The sequence below is a fragment of the Aquarana catesbeiana genome, linkage group LG03 (assembly GCF_042186555.1).
Source record: "Aquarana catesbeiana isolate 2022-GZ linkage group LG03, ASM4218655v1, whole genome shotgun sequence".
NCBI lineage: Eukaryota > Metazoa > Chordata > Amphibia > Anura > Ranidae > Aquarana > Aquarana catesbeiana.
Window position 1 is genome coordinate 674,972,620 of NC_133326.1, and position 25,398 is coordinate 674,998,017.

Consider the following 25,398-nt stretch of genomic DNA (forward strand, 5'->3'; position numbering starts at 1 on the left):
TGCAGACTTGATCCTGCTCTTAGGAAGAACTTCACATTCTGGTTCTGTCTGCCATCTACATCCCAGGTGTGGAACATTGGCAGGTGGACTTTGGCATCTGGATCCAGGGAGATAGACTCTCCATCCAGAGGTCTTTCAAGGACTTTGCAACAGGTGGGAAATGCTAGATGTGGACCTCTTGGCATCCAATCTTAACAACCCACTGGACCCCTGGGCACTCATAGTGGACGCTCTGGTGATGGCTAGTGACCAGGTCAACCTGGTCTACACCTTTTCACCCCCCCCCCCCCCCCTTATTGTCCTTTACCTACTCCACAGGATCTTGAAGAAGGGCATTCAGGTGATCCTCATCGCACTGCATTGGCCTAGGAGGATATGGTGCTCTGACATACTTAAGGTCCTGTCATATGATCAATGGGCCCTTTTGGATCATTTGGAACTTCTCTCCCAAGGGCCTGTGTTCTATCCTGCTTCTCAGGTTGCTGTCTTTGAAGGCATGGCCTGAAGAACAAAAATTGAAACTAATGCAGCTTACCTGTGAGATGTGGTGGCTGCATTAATTGTCTTGTTTTCATTTCTTTTAGCCTGGTAATCCAGCCATTAACTCACTTCCTTTCCTAGAGTACAAACGTACTAGGAGTGTGCACTGTTACCCTAGGAGTGTGCTAGCATTACATAACACTGTGTTAGAACTACACAACACCTCCATCTCGTCTCCATAAGGAGGGGGAGATGCTTTGTAGTTCATAGAAATAGCAAGAAACATCGCCAGCTCGTAATAATCCAGGTAGAGAGTACCAGAAGTTATCAGCTCACAAGATTTTTATCTGGGTGAACAAAATATTGTTTCTTTGCGCTTGTTGAACTGATAAAATTAAATGCTTCCAATAGTGTATTTAACAGACCAAAAAAGAGAAAATCAGAGAAATGTATTAGAGTTTACATACACTTTAACCCCTTTTATGCGGGCCGTACGCATATATGCGGCCACTCAGCAGGTGGGCCTTAACGTCAAGTGGCCGCATATATGCGGCCCTGTTAAAAACAACATACTGTACTGTGCTGAGAGTGTGCTCCTGGCACGGTAGCCGACGGGGATCTCTAAACTCCTGATGCATGCATACTTGCGATCGGGAGCTTTCCGATCGTGTGCCTGACTTGACAGCCAATCACAGCAGTCACATGACCTGAATGCCTGCCTCCCGACTTTTAGAACTCTTATAGGGCCGTGAGGTGTTCGGCGCAAAGATAGAGATGTTCAAGCCTCCTGTGATGCTAGTTTTGGGCATAAGGTGTACAAGCAGCTCTGAGTCTCTCAAACCTGTTGTGATTTGTTTATGTGGGGCTGTTAACATTGTTTACTGCGTTGCTCACCCCTCAGTTGGACTGCTTTTGGATGTCCCAGTTGTAATGATTTAAATATGCTTGTGTCCTTTTCGGTTCTCCAGGAAACATTTTACTGGTAGTTCTTTAATCCTTTTTTTCAGTGTTGAATGTCATCTTCCACTGACAGAGAGAGCAATGGATATTGTTGGTTTCATGCATCTTCTTGTTTCTAAACTATGTCGCTATTTTTTTTTTTTTTTTTACAACAGGTTGCTGAGAGTTGACCTGGAGGAGCTTAGTCCTGATAGGAGGAATCGTCACGATACAGATGTAATATTTTTTCAGAGATTGATGTCATTCTTTAATTCCAGTAAGGTGAGCGGATGTGACGCTTTTTTCTGTTTCTAACCTGTAACCTGTTTGTGTGTGTTTTTCCTTTTCATTATATTTACATCACATATTGCTGTGTCCTCGTAGCCCTGCTAATTTTTTCATAGTTTTCTGGTTGTCATGGATGACTTGCCTCATTCTAATGCCCCGTACACACGGTCGGACTTTGTTCGGACATTCCGACAACAAAATCCTAGGATTTTTTCCGACGGATGTTGGCTCAAACTTGTCTTGCATACACACGGTCACACAAAGTTGTCGGAAAATCCGATCATTTTAAACGCGGTGACGTAAAACATGTATGTCGGGACTATAAACGGGGCAGTGGCCAATAGCTTTCATCTCTTTATTTATTCTGAGCATGCGTGGCACTTTGTCAGTCGGATTTGTGTACACACGATCGGAATTTCCGACAACGGATTTTGTTGTCGGAAAATTTTATCTCCTGCTCTCCAACTTTGTGTGTCGGAAAATAAGATGGAAAATGTCCGATGGAGCCCACACACGGTCGGAATTTCCGACAACACGCTCCGATCGGACATTTTCCATCGGAAAATCCGACCGTGTGTACGGGGCATAAATGTTAAATAATCCTATTTTACCATTATTCATTGAGGGACATTGCACAATAGATTCATATACATGTGAGTATATTGGCAGCTACAGGAGGTTTGGACACCAAGTGAATGGTTTCCTTTAGTTGCTATAGCCCTGCTCCCACTGTATAGCTCAATTTAGCATGGTGTCCTCAAGAGTATACAGGCATGGGAATGGAATGGTCCCAAGTGCCACACATCTCACAAAACCCAAGGTAAATAGTAAGAGCAGCTTCGGCCCAAACTCCATCCAGACCACGCCCACCGACGCGCTTCGGCTGCCCACGGGGCTTTGTCATGGTGAAGCCCCGTGGGCAGGGTGAAACACATTGTAGCAGGACAAAACACAACGGGACATGGCCTGGATCGTGTCTACGCTGAAGCTGCTCTTGGTATTCACCTAGTTTGTGAGAGGTGCAGAACCCAGGACCATTCCCCCCCCCCCCCCCGCCTGTATTCACCGAGCTGAGACAAGCGCCTTCCCTGCCTGCACTGGCGGCAGTTATTAATAGACGTGGACTGACAGGAGCCTGGAGTGGCACCCGTTGTTTTTGTATAGGTCCTCAAGATAAAACATCTTTCACTAGCTGTGCTGCAACAAGAATTTTCAAGGGCTTCTCTCTTCTGTTAGCTCAGTTGCTTGATGCTGATGTTGGGTCTAGCCTTCCTCCCTCTTGAGTAGAAAGTCCTCATGACGGACTCAAGCCCTTTCTTTTTGGAATGGAGCTGTGGGCAATCTATTGGTGAAGGTTTGGTAGTCCCCAGAGGAGTCAAATATTTTAATCATTCTATTGGAGATGTGAGCGATATGGCTGTCCCTGATTTACTATACTACTCTTCTGCAAGGCCATCAGCTACAAGTCTAGTCTGACAATGACACAGTTGGTGGCATATATGAATCACCAAGGGAGCACAAAAAGCAATGCTGCAGCCAAGCTGCATTCTCAAATGGGCAGATTAGTGAGTTTCAGCCCTCTCGCAAGATCGAAGGATCCCCTGGTGGTTGGCTATCATGCTTTAGTGGGACCAGAGGATCAACATACTCTAATTTATGTGTTTCACCCCTTGAAGCTTCTTCCACAGCCCCTGTGGCATACCTATCACCCTCATTGCTTCACATTGGCCAAGGAGGACTTAGTTCAGACATGATTCATGTGCTCACTGATGTGCTGTGGTGAATGCTGGATCTACTGTCTCCATGTCAAGCCTTGCATTCACTTTTTCTTTTTTTTTTTTGCATACAATACAACAATAACCCATTATATCAAGTAAACCCAGTATTGTCTTTCGTTATTCTACATTAGAACTCATGATACAGCACATGGTATAGTAACAAGTTTACAAACACATGAAAAGAGTAAATTTAGCAGAATAGATACTGCTTCTTGGTCACTGAATTACTGTTGAATCCAAAGTGCTGAGAGTGAGAGGCCTTTCTTAGGCTCTCACCCGCACCAAGCTCAGGGCTTCCAAGTTCCATTCCTGTAAGGATTACCTCCATACCTAAAAGTCTTACTTCAGATGGAGAAAGCCCCTTAACCCTCATTGATTTTCTTTTTGTAGAGCATCATCTCTCCCCAGACCAGTGTTTGGTACTGAGCACCATCAAAGGACAGGTTTCGGCTTACATCCTTTCCATCACAAGGTCTCATCTTGAGTCATGGAACTTAAAGCGGAACTTTACCCAAAAAAGTGAAAGTCTGCTTATTTACATCCTCCTCTGCCACATTTGGCACCCAATCTCATTTCCAGTCAGATTGCTGTGGCGATCTGAGCGGAAGTTAGGCCCCCCCCCCCAGCAGCTATTCGGGACCCTTCACAAAGTGCAGCGTGGCTCATGCATGTGTGGTCTGCAGCCGCAAGGCTTCACTACCAGTTTCTCTTAGTCAAGATGTCAGCGCCTGGACCCAAAGCCCAGAATGGGCTCGGGTAAGGACAACGCTGGATCCTTGGACAGGTAAGTGTCCTGATATAAAAAGTCAGCAGCTATAGTATTTGTAGCTGCTAACTTTTAATTATTATATTTTTTGGGAGACTGGGGCTCCTCTTTAAATTTAATCTTATTTGTTCTTCAGAAGGTGGCTTTTTCTTGTAGCCCATACCATTGTCAGGAGTGTTTTGGAACCATCAGACTTGTTCTTCCACGCTCCTTACCTTGTTACACATTGGTAAGGTTGTTTAAAATCTTTTTTTTTTTTTTTTTTTTTAAATAAGATTGGTGTTCTTCCATTTTGCTGAGAACATTGTTGTTCCTTCTGGTCTTTCTCATCCATTGAAGGACACAGGAATTCATATACTGTTAGCTTATACTTCCATCTAAAGGAGGATCGGACACAAGCAAACAACAAGAATTGTAGGCTATTCCAGGATAACCCCTTCTACTCTCAACATGCCTCAGTTTCTTGCTAGGTGGATGGACATCTTTACTTCAGCTCTGCCCAGAAGAGTCTAACTCTGGCTTGACTATTGTCTAGGACAGGGTTAGGCAACCTCGGCCCTCCAGCTGTGGTGAAACTACAAGTCCCATGAGACATTGCAAGACCCTGACAATCACAGGCATGACTCCTTGAGGCAGAGGGCATGATGATTTGTAGTTTCACCACAGCTGGAGTGCCGAGGTTGCCTACCCCTTGTCTAGGACTAGATCCAGATATTCCATGTGACATTCTGGGCTGAATGAAAACATTTAAGGCCCTGAGATCCAAGATGAGGTGTGTGCCCTACTGTGGCTTGAGGACTGTGAACAGGTTGGAGTAAAATCCCTGAAACCATTCTGCCATCAGAATGGAGCAATAACACCTTGTTACAGAAGACTAGGACTATATAGAGATCTGTTTATCTGTGTGGTAGCATGGGCGGTTTGGAAGTGATGAACCAGAGAGGGGTCTGGGAGCAAAATTCTAGCTAGTAGCCCTCGATGTTACAGTCTAGCCTGCAGTTTTCTATTTGTGAAACTCTTACCTCCTTGCTGCAGTGGTTCTGCTAGATCTATGATTCCATTCATATGTGCTGCTGGCTTCTCTGCTCTGTTCACTTATGGGTGTTGCTTCCTGGCCCATCTCCCAGTCTCCATCCCTATATACGTATATAAACATCCTCAATATTGCCTGAGCAACTTCCTCGTTTCTTTGTGCTCCTGGTTTGCCTTGTATTACCTGCATTCTGTGCCTCACTACCTGTGTACTGCCTGTGGCTTCATCTACTGTTTTTGCTTACCTGCCCAGATCCTCTTCTGTCTCCTGCCGTCTGCACACATGAGTGGCCTCCGCATTGTCAGATGGGTGTACCTGGGGTCCGCAACCAAGTTCCAGGTTCCCTCCACCATCAGGGCCCTGGTGAAGAAGCAGGCTGGGGCTTAGACTCTGCTCTCTGGGGAACCTTGAGTTTACTTTCAATAAGGGCTCACTCTACCATGGAAACCTGACACTTGGAAATCACCTTTTTCACCCACACATTTAATAATGCAGGCTGTCCAAGTGTCCACAAAGGCCAACAGATATCCCACCACTTTTGAAAATGGGGGTGCACCCTGATGCCAAAAAAGGCTTATTTGAGGGCTTGGGGACTTGGAATTTCCAAGGTTTGTGTCAGATTTGGTGCCAAACTTGGGTCTGCGATTTGAGGTTATGGAGTAACCACAAAACATTTGCTGACCTCATCCGCTAGTTAGAGTGTTGAGTGCACTCTACACACTTTCTCCTGCTATTCAGCCTAGAGGAAGCATCATTCCACCGCTGCTCCTGCTCCCGAAACTATTAGTGGATCATCCGGTCTCATTACATTGCCAGCCTACAGTGACTTGGTCACCTCCTGCCACCTGTGACCCAGCTGCTTGGGTTTGTAGTACATGAGACCTTACCTCACTTTGGGTTTATGCTATGCCGTGCAACATGTGTTTTCAGAGACACACAAAGGACAGCCCTGTTGCCTATATTCCTCTACTGTTTTTGTTGGTGATTTATCAGTATCCTCTGAAGGAGCCCACGCCTGTAACCTAAATCATAGGATCCCTATTTGTATAGGTTCAGCCTCATCCAAGTCTTCTCTAGCTCTGCAGGGTGAGGCTGAGACCTCTCCTGTGTCCACAAGGCTTCTTATGTCCAATTCAGACTTTATGTTGGTTTGTGCACAATTAAAGGAGAAGTCCAGCCAAAGCTTGTTTGGCTGTACTTCAGCTATGGATCACAGGAGTGCAATCCATTTTGCACTCCTGTGACTCGTTTTCAGCAGAGAGCAGACTGAAGTCCGCTCTCTGCTGATGTCACAGAAATCAGTTCAGGCACTGCGTCATCCCGACAGTGAAAGTCTGGATCCGCCAGGTGCCTGGACTGACACCTGTCTCAGCCTCTCAGCAAGCCGCGGAGAGCCTGAGACGGCCGCTCCCCGCCCCTCCACAGCTCAGCGCTCCATTGAGCGAGGAGGGAGAAGAGAGCGGAGAGCTGCTAATTGACAGTCAGCAGCTCTCTGCTCAGGGAGCTGTGAGAACCGAGCCATCGGCGATGTTCGATCGCTCCATTCTCAGTGCAGAGGTGCCAGAGGACAGATGCAGCTTCAACCGAGGTAAGTATGAAACTGAAAAAAAAAAAAAAATACCTTACTTCTCTTTTAATGGAACAATCTGCTAGCAGAGGCTCTAAGAGCGCTCCAACGCCATCCACGATAAAGTCTAAGTTGAACCTTACTGGGCATCCACCTCTGAGTGTGCCTTACCATTTACTGATTCAAATTTAGAGTCATCACTATCTACTCCTGAAGAGACTGTATTTGAACAAGTTCTGTTTATGACTAATAAAGTAAAATGGAAGTCCATGTTTAACTTTCCTCCTTTGTTGTCTTTTCTGTAATAAATACTCTGATTCTGCCAATCAAAGGCCCTTCCTTTCGTAGGGTGACCACTTTAAATGCCCTGCAGTGAATCCACCCTGTGCAGCTGCATCCTTGCACATTCAGAAGAGGACGGTTATCAGTGTTGTCACAGTTGATACCCCTTCCCCTCCCTGACAATCCGCAGAGGATATGTGATCCAAGAGAGTGTGCTTCATTTGTGTAGGAAATCATGCAAGGCACCCTCTTGGATGCCCCCACTGAAAACTGGAGACCTCTAGGGCCCTTGTTGTGAAGACACTGGGGCCAAAAAGAGAAATTCTTCCCTTACAGAAACAGGTAAGTATAAAAAAAAAAAAAAAAATCAAAAGAGGGAAAGACAATTAGCCAGAGGAGAATTCAATAAATAATCCCAACTTTGAGACATTATAACTTCTCATACCTTTTTGTTTAGCTCCATGAACATGCTGCTTACCTTGTGGACAGTCTGTGGGACAGTGCTGGGACTCGATTAAAAGACTGGGAGTGTCAGACCGATATGCTGCTGATGGAGGCTGGTGAGTTTATATCTATCACCGCATTCAATTGTGTATTGTAATGGCAATGTTTGCAGTGAAAATGCAATAAAAGCTTTGGCGCATTCTTGGTTTCTAAAGCTGTATGCTAAAATGAAGTATCTTTATCCATAGTTCTTCTTCCCTGGATAGTTATATACCTGGGAGATGTGAGGGAAGGGGCATTTTATTTATGGTCAGTGGTCTGGCTTCTCTGGGGTAGGATCTAAACCCTGAGTCGTAGGCTTCATCCACACCTTCGTGTTCCAGCAATATGTGCAGAAACATGTGAAAATTTTTCCAAAATGCGCATTGTGCTTGCAGCGCCATTATTTCCTGATGGCACCCCAAATTCGACTAGGAGATGTGAGTATTTTTGCATCCAAAATGCACAAATCTCACTGCCAAAAAAAAGATGCAAGAGCTACTTTGGCGTGTGGAGGGCAGCCCTATTTTGGAAAAAGGTGGTTTAGATTTTTTTATTTACTTAACCTGTGCCTTAAAGTGGAATTGAAGCCTAAGGCCCCTTTCACACTGGCTGTCCTATCAGGTCCACCTGTCAGTGTTTCAGGTGGACCTGATCCGACCCTGCATTGTCCTCTATGGAGCGGCGGATGTCAGCTGACACCCGCCGCCATCTGATCCTGTCTGCCAAAAACAGACAGATGGTGGTCCTATTTTCCATCCGTCCAGCGGATATTGGATGGAAAGGGACCGCCTGTCCATAGAGGAGAGCAGGACTGTGTTTGTGTCTGCTCTGCATAGCAAAGCGGACACTGACCTGTCACCCTTCTGTTCAGCGGGGATTAGCAGAGAGATCCCCCACTGTGCAAGCGGATGCTCCTGAGTGAAAGGGGCCTTACACTAACTATTCTTATAAGTGTTCCTTCCCCCTACTTCTTTTTTTTTTTTTTGCACTGGTCTGGTCAAATGATCATGGAGCTCTCAACAATGACTGGGAATTCCAGGAACTGTGACGTCACCCATAGGCTCAAATGGCTCAGCCAAAGTTAACCCCCCCCCACCCCCCGTGCCTACCACTCACTGACAGGGGAGCCTGAGATGAAGGACCACCAGACCCAACGGACTAAAAAAAAAAGGTGAGCATATAGCTTTTTTTTTTTTTTACACAGGATAGGAAGGGAGAGGAAATATTTTTAAGAATAGTTAGTGTTAAGCTTAAAGTGTTTCTAACTAAATAACAAACATGTTATACTTACTTGCTCTGTGCAATGGTTTTACGCAGAGAAGCCCCGATCCTCTTCTTTTTGGGTCCCCTGGCTCTTTCCCTGTGCTGAGTGACCCCAATAGCAAACTTTTAGCTACTGGGGCACTCAAGCAGGCTTGCTTCTGAGCCGCAAGCACCCCCCCACCCCTGCTCTCCCTTCATAGGCTCACTGTCTGGTGTTGACAGCAGCGGGAGCCAATGGCTCCCGCTGCTGTGTGAGCCAATGAGGAGGGAGAGATCCTGAAGAGCCAAGGCTCTCATGCACATCGCTGGATCGAGATGGGGCTCAGGTATGTTTTGGGGGGGGGGGTTGCACCCAGATGGTTTTTTACCTTAATGCTTACAATGCATTAAGGTAAAAAAAAAACTTGAGCCTTTAAAACCACTTTAAACCTGCTACCTTAAAGCGGTTGTAAAGGCAAAGAAAACTTACTGCCAGCCCCTCTGTTTTATCAATCTGTTCTATATTGTGTACATGTTTTTATAAAATGGATCAGCAGCCATGATAAACGTGGTCAGTTTAAAGAGGGGAGAGCAGCACCAGTCAGGATCAGCCAAGTTTTTTTTTTTTTTTTTTTTTTTTTTTCTTCTTACAGTTTACAGATTAGACAGCACAAGCACTGGGAACAGAGAACAGGATCTCCTTCCTTTTTTTTTTTTGTTTAGGGTTACAACCACTTTAAAGAATAAGTTAAACCATTAACAAAAACTAATAAATGCTAATTTTTTTTGCAGGTAAAATAAATGTGCATTTATTATTTTTTGTTTTAGGAGCATGTAAAGCATTGCACCAGCGATTAGCAGTTCTCTGATGCCATGCATGTCATCCAGCAGACCTGTCAGTGTATCGGCTTCCTCGTACCTCGTACATTCTGACAGGAAGACTCAATGAACTACCACAGCGCTCACAGCCACAAAGGCTGCTGGACCTTGTAGATTTCCATTCACAGAACACTCTGAATGAGTGACGCGGGCGGGCGTTTTTTTAAAAATTGGGACCGCTGCCAGGGAAGAGAAGATCCCCGTTAGCTGTCAGATCGGGGGGGGGGGGGGGGGGGGGTGCAGGGGGCGGTCTGTTCATGTTACACCCTGAATATGGATGTAACATTTTACGAAAGGTGAACTTGGCCTTTAATTACTTCTGTATAGGCAGTTACTCGTTCTTTTAATTGTCCATTAAGATCACCTCTATTACAGAAAATGGAAATGTCACCTAGTTCAAAAAATCATTCTCATCATAACCTGTCTGCCAAGGTCTTTTAATTACATATGATTTTATATTATTATTATTAATATTATTATTAATTATATTCATGTTTAGGTTTAAATGACCAGGAAGAGAGCCTTTTGATAGAGCTTTTGGTGTCTTCCTTAAGGCAAGCTGCAGAAGGGACATCTCCTATTGGTCGAGTGCCTGTAAAGAAAGTGAGGCATTAATAAGAGAAACCTTATTGTGGGTCTTTCCTATCTCTCTTTCTTCTCATACCTCCCCATCTGTTCCAGGTTCAGTCCATGAAGGACAGAAAGGCCCATACAGAGGATAAAGCCAGACTGAGTCGTCACATGATTGTTGCTCTGCCACATCTTCTGGCTAAGGTATGGCAAGCATGAAGTGATAGTGTGTGATACAAGAAGCCAATCTAGTTAGGCAGAGAGATTTCTAGTTGTTTGAAACTTAAAGCAGAACTTTACCCATAACTTGACAAAAGATCATGTTCGTTAGCAAGAAACATACATTCCACATTGATAATTATGCTACCAACATTAGTGTGTGCTGTAAATTGCTCCTGTTTCTTCTTGCTGGAGGTGGCCATTTTGCTGAAGCCCAGAGCCCCTGAACAGCAGTAAATCATAAAGCGGAACTAAACCCGCCAATTTTACCGGTTTCAAAAAACAGTTACATTGCTGGAATGCCAGGATTGCTAAGGGCTCATTTACACTTGCTTCGACTTCAACACATTTTAACGGCTAGTTTACACTTGCTTCAAAACAAGGCTTCGGACAGGCTTTGTTAAAGCTCTTTGAACGCCAGTCAAAGCTTCTATCACTAAATAAAACGGCTAGCTTACAGTCCTGTTTACACCTTGCTTTTGTTTTTCTTTGCTTCGAAAATTATACCCCATGTAGCTTCAGTGGTGCTTCAAAGTGTCTTCAAAGCCTCCATAGAAGTCTATGGCAAAGCTCTCTTGAAGACCCGCTGAAGCCTCATCGAAGCCCCACCAAAGGCTCATCAAAGCCCCACCAAAGGCTCATTGAAGCACCAAGCAAAAGCAAGGTGTAAACAGGACTGTAAGCAAACCATTTTATTTAGTGACAGGAGCTTTGACTGGCGTTCAGAGAGCTTTAACAAAGCCTGTCCGAAGCCTTGTTTTGAAGCAAGTGTAAACTAGCCCTAACTGTCACAAATTTGCTTGTGTCCTCAACCAAACTGTCAAACCATCAAATGGCTGGTGTCATAACTGATGTGCAGCACCATGGAAGTTACAGATCAAACTCAAGCAGCTTCCTTGGCTGTAAAGGATAGGAGGGTTTAATTCATCTTTAAAGAGTAACTCCACTTTTTTTGAGAAAAAAAAACATTCCCCTCTGGGTGATCTATGTACATTGCAGGGATTTTAACAAACTTTGTTGCAGATTCCTACCTTTTGTTAGTCTGAAGGTATCCCTCTGTGTTTGTCTGTGTCCATGTGGGAAAGTGAATCTAATGGAAGTGGTTTCATAATTATCAATCAGCTGCAGCACCTGCAGGGCACTAAAAGGAGGAAAGTTGCTGGGTCTGCATGCCTTTAGACGTGATTTCCCTTTGGGAGAATCTCATCAAAAAACATCCTATGAAGTCCACTCAGGATAACCAAGCCGGGCGTGAAGTGGTTAAACAGTTTGTTTTTCTTGTTTCACTCATTTTTAAATTTTTTTTACATACTTTCATTGAAGTAGTTCAGTGTCACCATTTTTTTTTTTTACGCTGCTATTGCTTATAACAGTGGTGATCACTGTTATAAGCAATAGTTAACTGTCATGAATGGCTTTCCATTCATGACAGTTTGCTTACTGTTCACATGCAGTACTACGGGTACAAACAACAACTAACATACACAGATGTACTATCACCGCGATCGTCAGGAGAAGGAGAATTTATTTTGCTTTGTTCTTAGGTGGTAGGTTATGGTAGTAGGAAGAAATATACAGCTACATTTTTAAAAAAATGTTTTTTTTATACTATTTTGGCCCAGTTTTCTTTTGATAAAAAAAAAAAAAAAACATGACATATCTGTTACCATTTACCACCTAAAGAAACCCCAATTTTGTCTTGAAAAAACGCGTTATAATCCACCTGGATACACGAAGTAGTTGTGATGATATGTACAGTTTTACTAACGCATGTCAAACTTGCAAAATTGTGCTTAGGCATTTGGATTTGTTTTACCCTTGGGCGTGAAGGGGTTAAAGAAAAGGATTTCACAGGTAAGGCTCCTTTCACACTGGGGCGGGGGGCGTTGTCGGCGGTAAAGCGCCGCTATTGTAAGCGGCGCTTTACCGTCGGTATGCGGCCGCTAGCGGGGGCGGTTTTACCCCCCTGCTAGCGGCCGAGAAAGGATTAAAACCACCGCAAAGCGCCTCTGCAGAGGCGCTTTGCCAGCGGTATAGCCGCGCCGTCCCATTAATTTCAATGGGCAGGAGCGGTAAAGGAGCGGTATATACTCCGCTCCTTCACCGCTCTGAAGATGCTGCTGGCAGGACTTTTATTCCCGTCCTGCCAGCGCATTGCTCCAGTGTGAAAGCCCTCGGGGCTTTCACACTGGAATGAAAGCAGCGGCACTTTTGGGTCAGTTTGCAGGCGCTATTATTAGCGCAATAGCGCCTGCAAACCGCCCCAGTGTGAAAGGACCCTTAATCAAAAATCCTACTTTTTGTTTTGGTGCACCTAAAATGTATTTAGCTGATTTAAACAGAAGGTTCAGTTGAGCTTTAAAGTGATTATAAAGTTCAGTTTTTTTTTTTCTAATAAAATAACAAACATGTCATACTTACCTGCTCTGTGTAGTGGTTTTGCACAGAGAAGCCCCCGATCCTCCTCTTCCCGGGTCCCTGGCTGGAGCTCCTGGCCCCTCCCACCTGTCAAGTGCCCCCCACAGCAGGCAGCTTGCTACGGGGGCACCCGAGCTGAGCCGCAGTTCCGCGTATCCATTCAGTCACGGAGCTGCGGTTTGGCCCACCCCCTCGCTCTCCTGATTGGCTAACTGAGTTTGATTGACAGCAGTGGGAGCCAATGGCGTCGCTGCTGTGTGTCAACCAATCAGGAGGGAGAGTCCCGGACGGCCAAGGCACTCGAGGATCGAGAGGGGGCTCAGGTAAGTGTTAGGGGAGGCTGCTGCATACAGAAAGCTTTTTATCTTAAAGTCACACTAAAGGTTCATTTTTTTTTATTTTTTTAAATAACAAACATATCATACTTACCTCCGTTTTGCACAGAGTGGCCCCGAACCTGCTTTTCTGGGGTCCCTCGGCGGCTGTCTCGGCTCCTCCCCGCATCAGATAACCCCCTGGGAGAAGCGCTCACCCGGAGGGTTACCTTTGGGGCGTGCTCCTGAGTCCAGCATTCAGCGTCCATAGACGTCGAATGCAGAACTCGGTCCCTGCCCCCGGCGGCCACGTCACTGGATTTGATTGACAGCAGTGGGATCCAATGGCTGCGCTGCTATTAATCTATCCAATCAACAGCCGAGAACTCCCTAGCAGAGAGACGGCGCATGCCCGTGGGACAAGTTCGAGAGTTCAGGTAAGTAAAACGGGGGGGGGGGGCTGGGGGGCTGGTCACTGACAGGTGTTTTTTTCACCTTAATGCATAGGATGCATTAAGGTGAAAAAACACGAACCTTTACAACCCCTTTAATGCATAGAATGTATTAAGATGAAAAACATTCTGCCTTTACAACCACTTTAAGCCTACAGCCCATTTTGGGTACTTCCTCCGGGCATGGAGCCTTTTTTTTTTTATTAATTCTGTTGTTAAAGTGAAAGAAAAGCCCAATTTGTCTTAAAATTGCCCTCCCCTCCCCCCCACACTTATCGTGCCTAACCTGAATAAAAAAAGATCTGTGTACAAATTGTAAGTCTGGTCACGTGATCCTGCAGCTGTCGCTCAGGGAGCACTTAAACCCTTACAACACACTTTTCGCTACAGGTAAGCCTTTAACCACTTCAGCCCCGGAAGAATTTACCCCCTTCCTGACCAGAGCACCTTTTGCGATTCGACACTGCAACATTTTAACTGACAATTGCGCGGTCGTGCGACGTGTCTCCCAAACAAAATTTACGTCCTTTTTTTTCCCACAAATAGAGCTTTCTTTTGGTGGTATTTGATCGCCTCTGCGGTTTTCATTTTTTGCGCTATAAACAAAAATAGAGCGACAATTTTGAAAAAAAACGCATTATTTTTTACTTTTTGCTATAATAAATATCCCCCAAAAATATATAAAAAAAACATTTTTTTCCTAAGTTTAGGCCGATATGTATTCTTCATATTTTTGGTTAAAAAAAATTGCAATAAGCGATTATTGATCGGTTTGCGCAAAAGTTATAGCGTTTACAAAGTAGGGAATAGTATTATGGCATTTTTATTAATAATTATTTTTTTTTAAATGGTGGCGATCAGCGATTTTTATTGTGACTGCGACATTATGGCGGACACATCGGACATTTTTTACACATTTTTGGGACCATTGTCATTTATACAGCAATCAGTGCTATAAAAATGCACTGATTCCTGTGTAAATGACACTGGCAGTGAAGGGGTTAACCACTAGGTGGCAGTGTAGGGGTTAAGTGTGTCCTAGGGGCGTGTTTCTAACTGTGAGGGGGTTGTCTACATGTTACATGTCACTGATCTCTGCTCCGATGACAGGGAGCAGAGATCGAGTGACACTGTCACTAGGCAGAATGGGGAGATGCTGTTTACATTAGCATCTCCCCATTCTTCCTCCCCGTGAGGCGATCGCGGGTATCCCCGCGGCGATCGAGTCCGTGGGACCCGCGACCCGACTCGCGGAGCTTGCCGCGCGCGCTGGCTGCCTCTTAAAGGGCAACGTACAGGTACGTTGTTTTTGCTTGTATGAGCCCTTCTGCCGCAGTATATCTGCATGAGGCGGTCGGTTTAGGAGATATCCCCTGTATTTGCATGTGCCAACATCATTGGCACATGCACACTGAAGCAATGGCACGTACGTGCTATTGCTTCAGTTAGACTGTGCCGCTACCGGTGGCTCCCACGTGCATGCTCGGGAATGACGTCATCGCGGCTCCAGCCAATCACAGCGCCAGAGCCCGCAATACCCGGAAGTGACTCCGGGAGCAAATGTGAACAAGGACTGCTGCGGGGGCTTCGATCTCAGGTAAGTAATACATAATGAGCTAGTATTCTAGTCTAGTCCATGCCTTTGTCTTGCAGGTTTTTATTTATTTTTGATTTTTGGGTTTACAACGACTTTAACAACGTCTGAGAAGCCAGAGCTGCGGGATCACGTGACCTGCCTAACCTATTGAAAAAAAGATGTGTGTGCTGACCGAACGTTATTCTGCTCTGGTCCGGGCACTTGATCCTGTAGCCCCGGCCTCAAGTTTTCACTACAAAGCTGGGAATAAATTGGTAGATTCTCATTTTACTTTATTATTATTTTTAAGCTGCTTGTGCATGTTTTGTGATGGGCTGGATTGAACAGATGGAGACTGTCAGAAAGATAATTGATCATACTGTCAACGTGTATCCTCAGAGGCCACATCACTATTAACATCAAAGCTCAAGGCGCAGGGTTGGATTAATGTTGAGCCTATGAGAACAGGTTAATATAGAAGTCGGGAGTGAATTGGTCTAATGGGGAACCAGGGAACATTGCTTTCATTATGAAAAGAATCAGTAAATGTTTGAGCTGGGTGTATAGTCATTTTTTGGCTACTGATATTCTGGATTTTTCCCTGTTCCAATGAAGAGAATGTATTTTATTCCTTAATCTTTTTTTTCCTGACACATCATGACAGCACACACTGGGTTGTGACTCCACCCCCACAACCTGACCGGATTGGTTAACTATAAATTTGAAGGAGAAGCACCCCACTTCATTCTCTTTTTTTATCCTCACCTGACAAGACTGAGATGGACTTCACCCCTCTTACCGCAATCACCCCTCCAGGTTAAGCCTCTCCTGGTTGGAAGTCTCTCCTGTGCAGTCTCTAAAGGAGCCTTTACGGAGAGAACCCCAAGCTGGTGGTCTCGGGGGCACATTTTCTGGCGTTTTTAACAAGCTTTAACCGCTTCAGCCGCGGAAGATTTTACCCCCTTCCTGACCAGAGCACTTTTTGCGATTCGGTACTGCATCACTTTAACTGACAATTGCGCGGTCGTGCGATGTTGCGCCCAAACAAAATTGATGTCCTTTTTTTTCCACAAATAGAGCTTTCTTTTGGTGGTATTTGATCACTTCTGCGGTTTTTAATTTTTGCGCTATAAACAAAAAAGAGCGACAATTTTGAAAAAAAAAAAAGCAATATTTTTTCCTTTTTGCTATAATAAATATCCATCAAAAATATATAAAAAAAAAATATTTTTTCCTCAGTTTAGGCCAATATGTATTCTTCTGCATATTTTTGGTAAAAAAAAAACGCAATAAGCGTATATTGATTGGTTTGTGCAAAAGTTATAACGTCTACAAAATAGGGGATAGTTTTATGCCATTTTTATTATTAATTTTTTTTTTTTATTAGTAATGGCGGCGATCTGCGATTTTTATCATGACTGCGACATCATGGCGGACACATCGATCATTTTTGACACTATTTTGGGACCATTGTCATTTATACAGCGATCAGTGCTATAAAAATGCACTGATTACTGTGTAAATGACATTAGCAGGGAAGGGGTTAAACACTACGGGGCGATCAAGGGGTTAAGTGTGTCCTAGGGAGTGATTCTAACTGGGGGTGGGGCTTCCACTCGCATGACAGCGATCACTGCTCCCGATGACAGAGAGCGGTTATCTCTGTCATTTCACTAGGCAGAACGGGGAAATGCCTTGTTTACATAGGCGCTTCCCCGTTCTGCGGCTCCGTGACATGATCGCCAGGAGACCGGCGGACATCGAGTTCACCAGTCCCGCAGGCACGGTCACGCTGTACGTGGCAGATGCGCGCCCGCTAGCCCCGCCAATTAAAGGGGAGGTACAGGTACACCCATTTGCCCACTGCTTCCATTGTGCCGACGTATATCGGTGTGTGGCAGTCAGAAAGTGGTTAAAGAAGCTTATTTATAGCAGTGGCCTCCTACCTGCATTTATTTCCTGCACCAGGTACTGTCAGATTTGTTCCTTATTCTTCTCTTACCGGGCCATGCTGGGCCCTGTAGTTCCCCAAGAGGCAGAAACCTCTCCAACATGGCGGCCGCGTCCTTCCCTGCATTCTGCGCATACGCCGGAGGAAGTGAGGTAGCTCGGCATCCTGCTCTTCTCCAAGATGGAGTGGGTGTCAGCGGACCGCTTCCATGCATGCGAGATCGCGTCATTTCCGCCAGTGCCAAGACACTACAACTACCCCCAAAATTACCCCTTTTTGGAACATAGACAGTCTATAGGCCAGCAGTCGCACCCGCAGTCGGTGAAGCGATTTTAGGCTGGTCTGCCAATATAGAAAAGTCTATTCGTGAAGGGGCTGACCAGGAGAAAATAATTAGTCCTCTTCAGGAACTGAAGCTGGCAGGGGGATTTCGTTGCGGAAGCCTCAGTGGACATCATCAGGTCTTCTGCAAGAGCTATGCTGGCATCAGTCATGGCAAGGAGAGCACTGTGGCTCAAACCATGGGTGGCGGATGCAGTGTCTAAGACCAATTGGTGCAAAATTCCTTATGACAGAGTTAACCTCTTGGGCTCAAAACTGGACTGGGCAATCTCTAAAGTGACAGGAGGGAAATCAGGACTAATCCCTTCCGATAGGAAGCCCAAACCTCAGAAGGGTCATTCTTTTAGATGTAACCTTCCAGAAAGGGACAGAGAGAGTACTGAGAAGAGTTCAGAAGCTGCTGAAAAAAAACACCTATCTGCTCCTAAATGGGAGTTTAGCAGCTGCAGTGTACATGAGGCCTTAGTATTTGAAACATACAATTTACAAAGGAAGAAAAAAAAAGGAATTTAGGATTTTTAGTGCAACATCAAAATAGACAACCTTTTAAAACAATGACATTTATCAAAAACCACAACAAAAGAAAGGCTGATACAAAGGTGCTGTAGGAAAAGACCACCAATCAGTACATGTCATATAGTTTTCAATCAATCAGATCTTGACAGATTGTCACATGCGTGTTGAAAATGTTTTAATTTCTAAAGAATCTTCATCAGGGTAAGATGAGTGGTTTGTCTAAAATAAAAAAATTTCAAAAATGTGTTCATAAGGATACAACATGTTAATTAGTTGTCAGTAGTAACAATCATACCTTACAATACCAGCTAGAAGCCTAAATAGAATCAGACAAAATTCAGGACAACTTTAGTTAACATTTTGTATCTTTATGAATATGGGTTTTGATATATGTATTTATATTTTAGACCAACCACTTGTCTGTCCCCTGAGGAAGATTCTTTAGAAACTGAAACGCTTTGGTCTCACATGTAGCAATCTGTCAAGATCTGATTGATTGAAAACTGTGTGACGTGTACTGATTGGTGGTCTTTTCCTACAGCAGCTTTCTATCAGCCTTTCTTTTATTGTGGTTTTATGCTTGGATTTTCAATAAATATTGTTTTATAAGGTTGTTTATTTTGATGGTGCCCTAAATATCCCAATTCCTTTTTTTTTCTTCCTTTTGTAAATTGTATGTGTAAGGGATGTGGCACCTTGGCCTACCTTTAGACTCTGTTCTATAGTATTTGAAACTAAAACTTGCTTGGAGGAGATTGCACTTTATGTGATCCATTCGTCTTAACTGGAGTGCATTTCTTTTTAGTTTTCGGCTGATGCGGATAAAATGGAAAGTTTCCTGAAGGTGGTGGGGTACCTAGAACTGGAGATGTATTGTACCGATAGACTGGAAAAGGTAAATATCAACCCCTACATACAAGGTTTACAAGTTCTTTGGGGTTTGCTAGAGCGAGAGAAAACGGCAGAAGCTGTTTGCTTTCGGTCTCTTTCTCTATCTCTCTCTGAAATTCAGAGGGCCCTCTCCGAACAGAGCAGGAAAAAGGGGAGAGTCATTCAGGTGTGTGTGTGTATCTGAGCTTGAGCCATTGAACTGAGTAAACTGGTTTCTTTCAACAGAGCAAATAAAGCAGACCTAGCATGCCTTGCCTTTAACTCTACTTCACCAAATTTTAAAGTAACTGACCTGACACGTGTATGTGGATTAGGAGTCTTTTCCCCCTGCTGACTGCTTACTTTTTGCTGTTGTAAAACTACAAGTCTCATCATTCCTCTGCCTGTGGGAGTCATGCTTGTAGCTGTCAGCCTTGCAATGCCTCATGGAACTGCTGGGGGGGGCCGCCAGTTTGAGACCCATGACCTACTAAACCTGACCTACTAAACATGGCCTACTAAACCCAGGACCCTGCATACACTATATCTGGTCTCCCACAGTACACACAACATGGAAATGCAATTATTTTAGTAAATATAAACTGCTAAATACCTTTTCTCATCAGCAGTACAGTATATAGCAGTCTTGTGACTTCCATCAGTGTCTGGATAAAGCTTGCTGGAGAAGTTTTCATTCTCCTCTGAATGTTCCTATGAGGCTGCATGGCCCCTGACCCTCTGTTTGGACAGTGCTGATTGGCCCTATGCCAATCACATGCACCCTCCCCTAAAAAAAACCCTCTTTAGCAGTATGCACCAAACTGAGCATGTGTAGAATGCCTCCTATGGCTCTGTACTGTCAGCAGTTGGATTGCAGACAGTGAAAGAAAGGGAGGAAAGAGAAGACAGGATCAAACAGCCTTTTTACACAATGCGAAGGATTAACCCCTTAGGTTCCACAGTGAGTATAACAAGCATGCTTTACTGCATATACATAATGATTTTACTGTTGTGGGTTTAGTAACACTATAATCCTATTGGCTCCTTCTGCTTTTCTCTCCAGAAGGTCAAGACCCATCTTTGTTCAGGCATCATCCAGGGTCACTATCTACTTCCTAAACTGAAATATGGGGCCCAGAGAGTACACAGTCATGTGAAAATCTAGCACCTTTATCAGTAGTGTAACTGTGTTTATAAAGGTCTGACACAGATCACCCCCTGATGCAGACTTTCAACTTATGACTTACCACCAAGTTACAATGTACTGTACAGTAATTACTGGGGAGGGGGGGACTGGGAAAATGCTTTCTCCTGCCTGCAGCAAAGGACAAGGATAAAAGGCGCCAACAGGTAACCAGACCTTGTGTGAGGAGGGCAGTCTCTGTATAAATAGTTCATAAGAAGTCCATAAAAGTATAAAGTTCATAGGACAGAAGGAAGTGATCCAAGAAGAATGGGGGGATTCTGAGACATGTTGTCCAAGTACTAGGGCAGGCTTATTCATAGGAGCAGAAGCAGGCTTTAAAAGACAAAGGCAGGAGAGAGAAGAAAAAAAGCACCTCTTAGTGCAGACAGTTTACAGGTTTATTAGGTGCATTAAAATACAAGGGACAACTCACATGGAGAGAAGTAAAACGAGCTCATCAGGAAGGGGACTCCGGTGTTCTGACAAAATACGCAACTTGGCAGAATCTTGAACCACGCCACTTCCGGTTTCTTTAAACCATTATTAATTGCAGAATTTTAAGCAGTAATTTCACATTTTCAGGAATAGGTGTTTGGACACAGGAGCGGCAACCGAATACAGTCTGGTGCACGCTATTATGAGCGGAGATTGTTACTGTGCTCCAACACTAACCAACAAAATAGCCGCCTCTGAGGCGGTGACAACTTTGTCCCCATTAGCCGCTGTGCTGTGAAAACACCGAAATGTTGCTTTACCGGACTGCATTCGGTTGCTGCTGTTGTGTCTAAACACAAATTCGTCCAAATGTCCAATTATTGTGGGTTTAAAGAAACCGGAAGTGACGTGGTTCGATTTTCTGCCAAGTTGGGTATTTTGTCAGGACGCCGGGATGTCAGCGCTGGATGTCCCCAATGTGGACCGCCAGGGTCCGCTGCTGCGCGGAGGAGGCCAAGTGGTAACCCTCAGCCCAGGAAAAACTGTTGCTGCTTATTATTGTATCAGGAATTCCTGCAGACTTTTAAAGTTATGGTGCATGAAGTGCGTTTTTAGGCAGTAATGCACCAGTGTATGCAAAACATTAAACATTCTGCCATTTTCTTATCTTCCTAGTACTTTCATCTTCTCCTGACCCAAATACGAGAGATCCTGGAGAAACACACTGACCCGAAGGTTCTGGAGAGCTGTTCCCGGGCACTCTATGCTTTATCTGACCGCAAACAGACCTTGCACAAGAAGACAGACCTCACGGTCAGCCAATTGGTGGATGGGCTCAGTGACTACTTCCTAAAATTGCTCCCAGACATCATGCAGGTATTAGATTCACACCGACCAGTTCATGAAAATGCCTTGCTGTGGTTTGCTCAATAAACACAAATGCAGAGGAAAAATCCAGGAGAAGCCATTACTGACCTTTTTCTGAAAATGGTATTTGATTGGCTGTCTCTGGCTTTAACAATTTGAGTCACTGACCCAAGAAATGCATGCAGATTGGGAAAACCGGTGTGGACTCAGCTCCCAATTTCCACACTAACCTGCCCGTCCCTGTACACAATACTTTCCTTTTTTCCTGATTTAGGATCTATGCATATTAGAGGAAGTACAGCAATTTTCATGTCGATTGTGTGGATGTTTGTCATATCTTTACATGTTATACGTAGATCCTTTAAAGATTTTTCTCGTCTGAGGCTAAACGAGAGCAATTCATAGATTCTCCCATTCATGCTAAACAGCATGGATGGTTGAATATCTCCCTGCTGCCAGCTATTGTATTCTGTAAGCTGCCACCAATGGCTTTTGAGTAAATGAACAATAATGTAGCACTATGGAGTGAACTCGTATAACAATATGTGAGTGAATAATACAAAAAGAAGCAATTATACAGAAATAACACAAATGGAAATGTGAAAAAGTCCAATAAATGTGAAGGTCCTAGGAAGGGCCATATGCGTCAACCACCAAAAGATGACTAATCAGAGATGGAAGACGCTGGCAATGTCCGGTATGAGCAGCATCAGGGATGGTGCATCTTCAACCAAAAAGGGGAAGTATATCTACTATTACCGGAACAGGTGGACTCAAACTTCAGTGACAGCGAGTCATAAAGGCATGGATGCTGGGATCGGCAGATCGACAGAACTCCAAGGAACCCAGAGCCTCCAGACACCACTCCGAAAGGTGTTGAGGACCACCACCACACCGAGACTGGACTTTAGGCGTGGAAGGACCGACTGGACCACAAAGGAACTCTCATCCAGAAGGTTATGCAAAGAAAAAATGCCCCCATATGGTGTAGGTCAAAAAATTGGGTTTTTATTTCTAAAAACCGGCATACATCAATGAGAATAAAATCACAGAATAAAAATGAGGGCCAATGTGAGAAGCAGAAAGCCAAGTGCGACGCGTTTCGTCCTAAAGAACTTCAACTGGGGCATACATATACCCAAATAGTGACTGCAGCTGATTGGCTATCCCCTATGCAGTCCAGCATCCCCAGCACATTATATACCACTCCTCCACCTTGCAAATAGTTACTCCTACCCCCCGTCCATACATGTAGAGTGTGGTGTCCAACATTTTGACCTTCCTGGGCCACATTAAAAGAAAAGAGGAATTGTCTTGGGCCACACATAAAATATACTAACAAGGTATACTAACGGGTGCCCGATCTGCAGCTGCAACACTGTCGCAACATATTCCAAAACAGAGGATCGGCAACTCTGTGTAAATGCTCGTTAAAATCTTAAAAAACACAGCCTTCGATACAGGGATATTATATTAGATGGGAGTCCCGCCTCTGCTGCTGCCAGTGCTATTGGAAACACGGCAGCCCAGCATCCCACCCAGACGTGCTTGGCTTGTCAGTGCCTCTGCTATGCTTGCACGGCATCCCCCGCATCCCTCCAGACATGCCCGGGCCCCATGCTCAACTCTCCTGGGACACGGGTTGGACACCCCTGATGTAGATCATGCGCATCCTGTCAGAAAAAAAGTCTTAGTAGCTGAGCCTCCTCCATTCTGCCATTGCTGGATATTGGCAGTTTGTGCCGTTTGAAAGTTGACAGGTGAGGTGGGGCTATACTCACTTTTTATAGGAAGGTTGAGCTTCTGGTATAACTTCAGCTGCTTATATTTCTTGGATCTACTGATGATTGGATGATTTTAATGAAAGTAACCTCTGCATCTTTTCATTGTACAGTGGAACCTTGGATTATGAGCATTATCTGTTCCAGAAGAATGCTTGTAATCCAAAGAACTCGCATATCAAAGCGAGTTTCCCCATAGAAGTCAATGGAAACGAAGATAGTTCTATTGCATCCATGCAGACAACACTTGCAAATCGAGTCAGAATTAAAAAAAAAAAAGTTGCTCGTCTTTCAAAACGCTTGTTATCCGCGTTAATCGTTAACCAAGGTTCCACTGTATGTTTAGCTTGAAGTGCCCAGGTTTGTGACATGAAAGGAGAGTAAAGAGGAGAGGACATGTAGAGTATGAGAATCACTATACTAATCACTATACTAATCTATGAGTGTTATTTTCCAGCCTATTTTATGTCAGTGACTATAGGCATTGTGTGAAACATGAACAGTTTGTTTTGCTTCTAGCAGCCATTTTTCCATTCACTCTTCATTCTCTTTGGGTAGTATAGATAGGAGGGAGAAACTGTCTGGTGGACATAAAAAGTAGACAATATTCCTTTTTTTTTTTTTTTTTTTTTTTTTTTTTCTTTAGACCATTTTAGAAATATGACCCAATATTATTTGAGTGGATAGGCTAGGTTATACATGTTCACCAGGTATTCTTTTTCTAGGTGTCCGATCTGGATGAAGACGATGTCTATAATGCTGCTGCCACGATGAAAAGACTTTCGGCTCTGTACAGGTAACACTCTCAAATATGAAAGGGAATAATAAAGAGATGAGTAAAATTATTGTAATATAAAAACAAGGGGTCCTGTTTATTTTGGACTTTGCAAAAGGAACTGCCTATGTTGCTTCATATCAATAAATCACATTATTTTTTTTTTTTGATTGTGAGAAGGAAGTGGGGGAGATATTGCGTAGTGAGTAAGTTGATTCCTCCTTTCTCACTGAAGCGGCTCAAGTTCAACTTGGTGTCTATAGGATGAGGACAATATACAGCCAGGTCCATAAATATTGGGACAACGACACAATTCTAATCTTTTTCTATACACCACCGCAATGGATTTGAAATGAAACGAACAAGATGTGCTTTAACTGCAGACTTTCAGCTTTAATTTGAGGGTATTTACATCCAAATCAGGTGACCGGTGTAGGAATTACAACAGTTTGTATATGTGCCTCCCACTCTTTAAGGGACCAAAAGTAATGGGACAATTGGCTGCTCAGCTGTTCCATGGCCAGGTGTGTGTTATTCCCTCATTATCCCATTTACAAGGGGCAGATAAAAGGTCCAGTATTCATTTCAAGTGTGCTATTTGCATTTGGAATCTGTTGCTGTCAACTCGCAATATGAGATCCAAAGAGCTGTCACTATCAGTGAAGCAAGCCATCATTAGGCTGAAAAAACAAAACAAACCCATCAGAGAGATAGCAAAAACATTAGGTGTGGCCAAATCAACTGTTTGGAACATCCTTAAAAAGAAAGAACACACCAGTGAGCTCAGCAACACCAAAAGACCCGGAAGACCACGGAAAACAACTGTGGTGGATGACCGAAGAATTCTTTCCATGGTGAAGAAAACACCCTTCACAACAGTTGGCCAGATCAAGAACACTCTCCAGGAGGTAGGTGTATGTGTGTCAAAGTCAACAATCAAGAGAAGACTTCACCAGAGTGAATACAGAGGGTTCACCACAAGATGTAAACCATTGGTGAGCCTCAAAAATAGGAAGGCCAGATTAGAGTTTGCCAAACAACATCTAAAAAAGCCTTCACAGTTCTGGAACAACATCCTATGGACAGATGAGACCAAGATCAACTTGTACCAGAGTGATGGGAAGAGAAGAGTATGGAGAAGGAAAGGAACTGCTCATGATCCAAAGCATACCACCTCATCAGTGAAGCATGGTGGTGGTAGTGTCATGCGTGGGCATGTATGGCTACCAATGGAACTGGTTCTCTTGTATTTATTGATGATGTGACTGCTGACAAAAGCAGCAGGATGAATTCTGAAGTGTTTCGGGCAATATTATCTGCTCATATTCAGCAAAATGCTTCAGAACTCATTGGACGGAGCTTCACAGTGCAGATGGACAATGACCC

The 25,398-nt window shown here is 44.2% G+C and overlaps 1 protein-coding gene across 1 annotated transcript in view; it reads left to right on the plus strand.

The window, feature by feature from the left end:
• Positions 1 to 25,398, plus strand: part of STAG3 (STAG3 cohesin complex component) — a 127,447-nt gene that overhangs the window by 38,495 nt on the left and 63,554 nt on the right. The window contains exons 13-19 of the mRNA XM_073622889.1: positions 1,596 to 1,701; positions 7,591 to 7,693; positions 10,240 to 10,343; positions 10,422 to 10,514; positions 18,904 to 18,993; positions 21,265 to 21,465; positions 23,963 to 24,033. Coding sequence (XP_073478990.1) covers positions 1,596 to 1,701; positions 7,591 to 7,693; positions 10,240 to 10,343; positions 10,422 to 10,514; positions 18,904 to 18,993; positions 21,265 to 21,465; positions 23,963 to 24,033 — 768 coding nt within the window. The remainder of the gene's footprint in view (positions 1 to 1,595; positions 1,702 to 7,590; positions 7,694 to 10,239; positions 10,344 to 10,421; positions 10,515 to 18,903; positions 18,994 to 21,264; positions 21,466 to 23,962; positions 24,034 to 25,398) is intronic.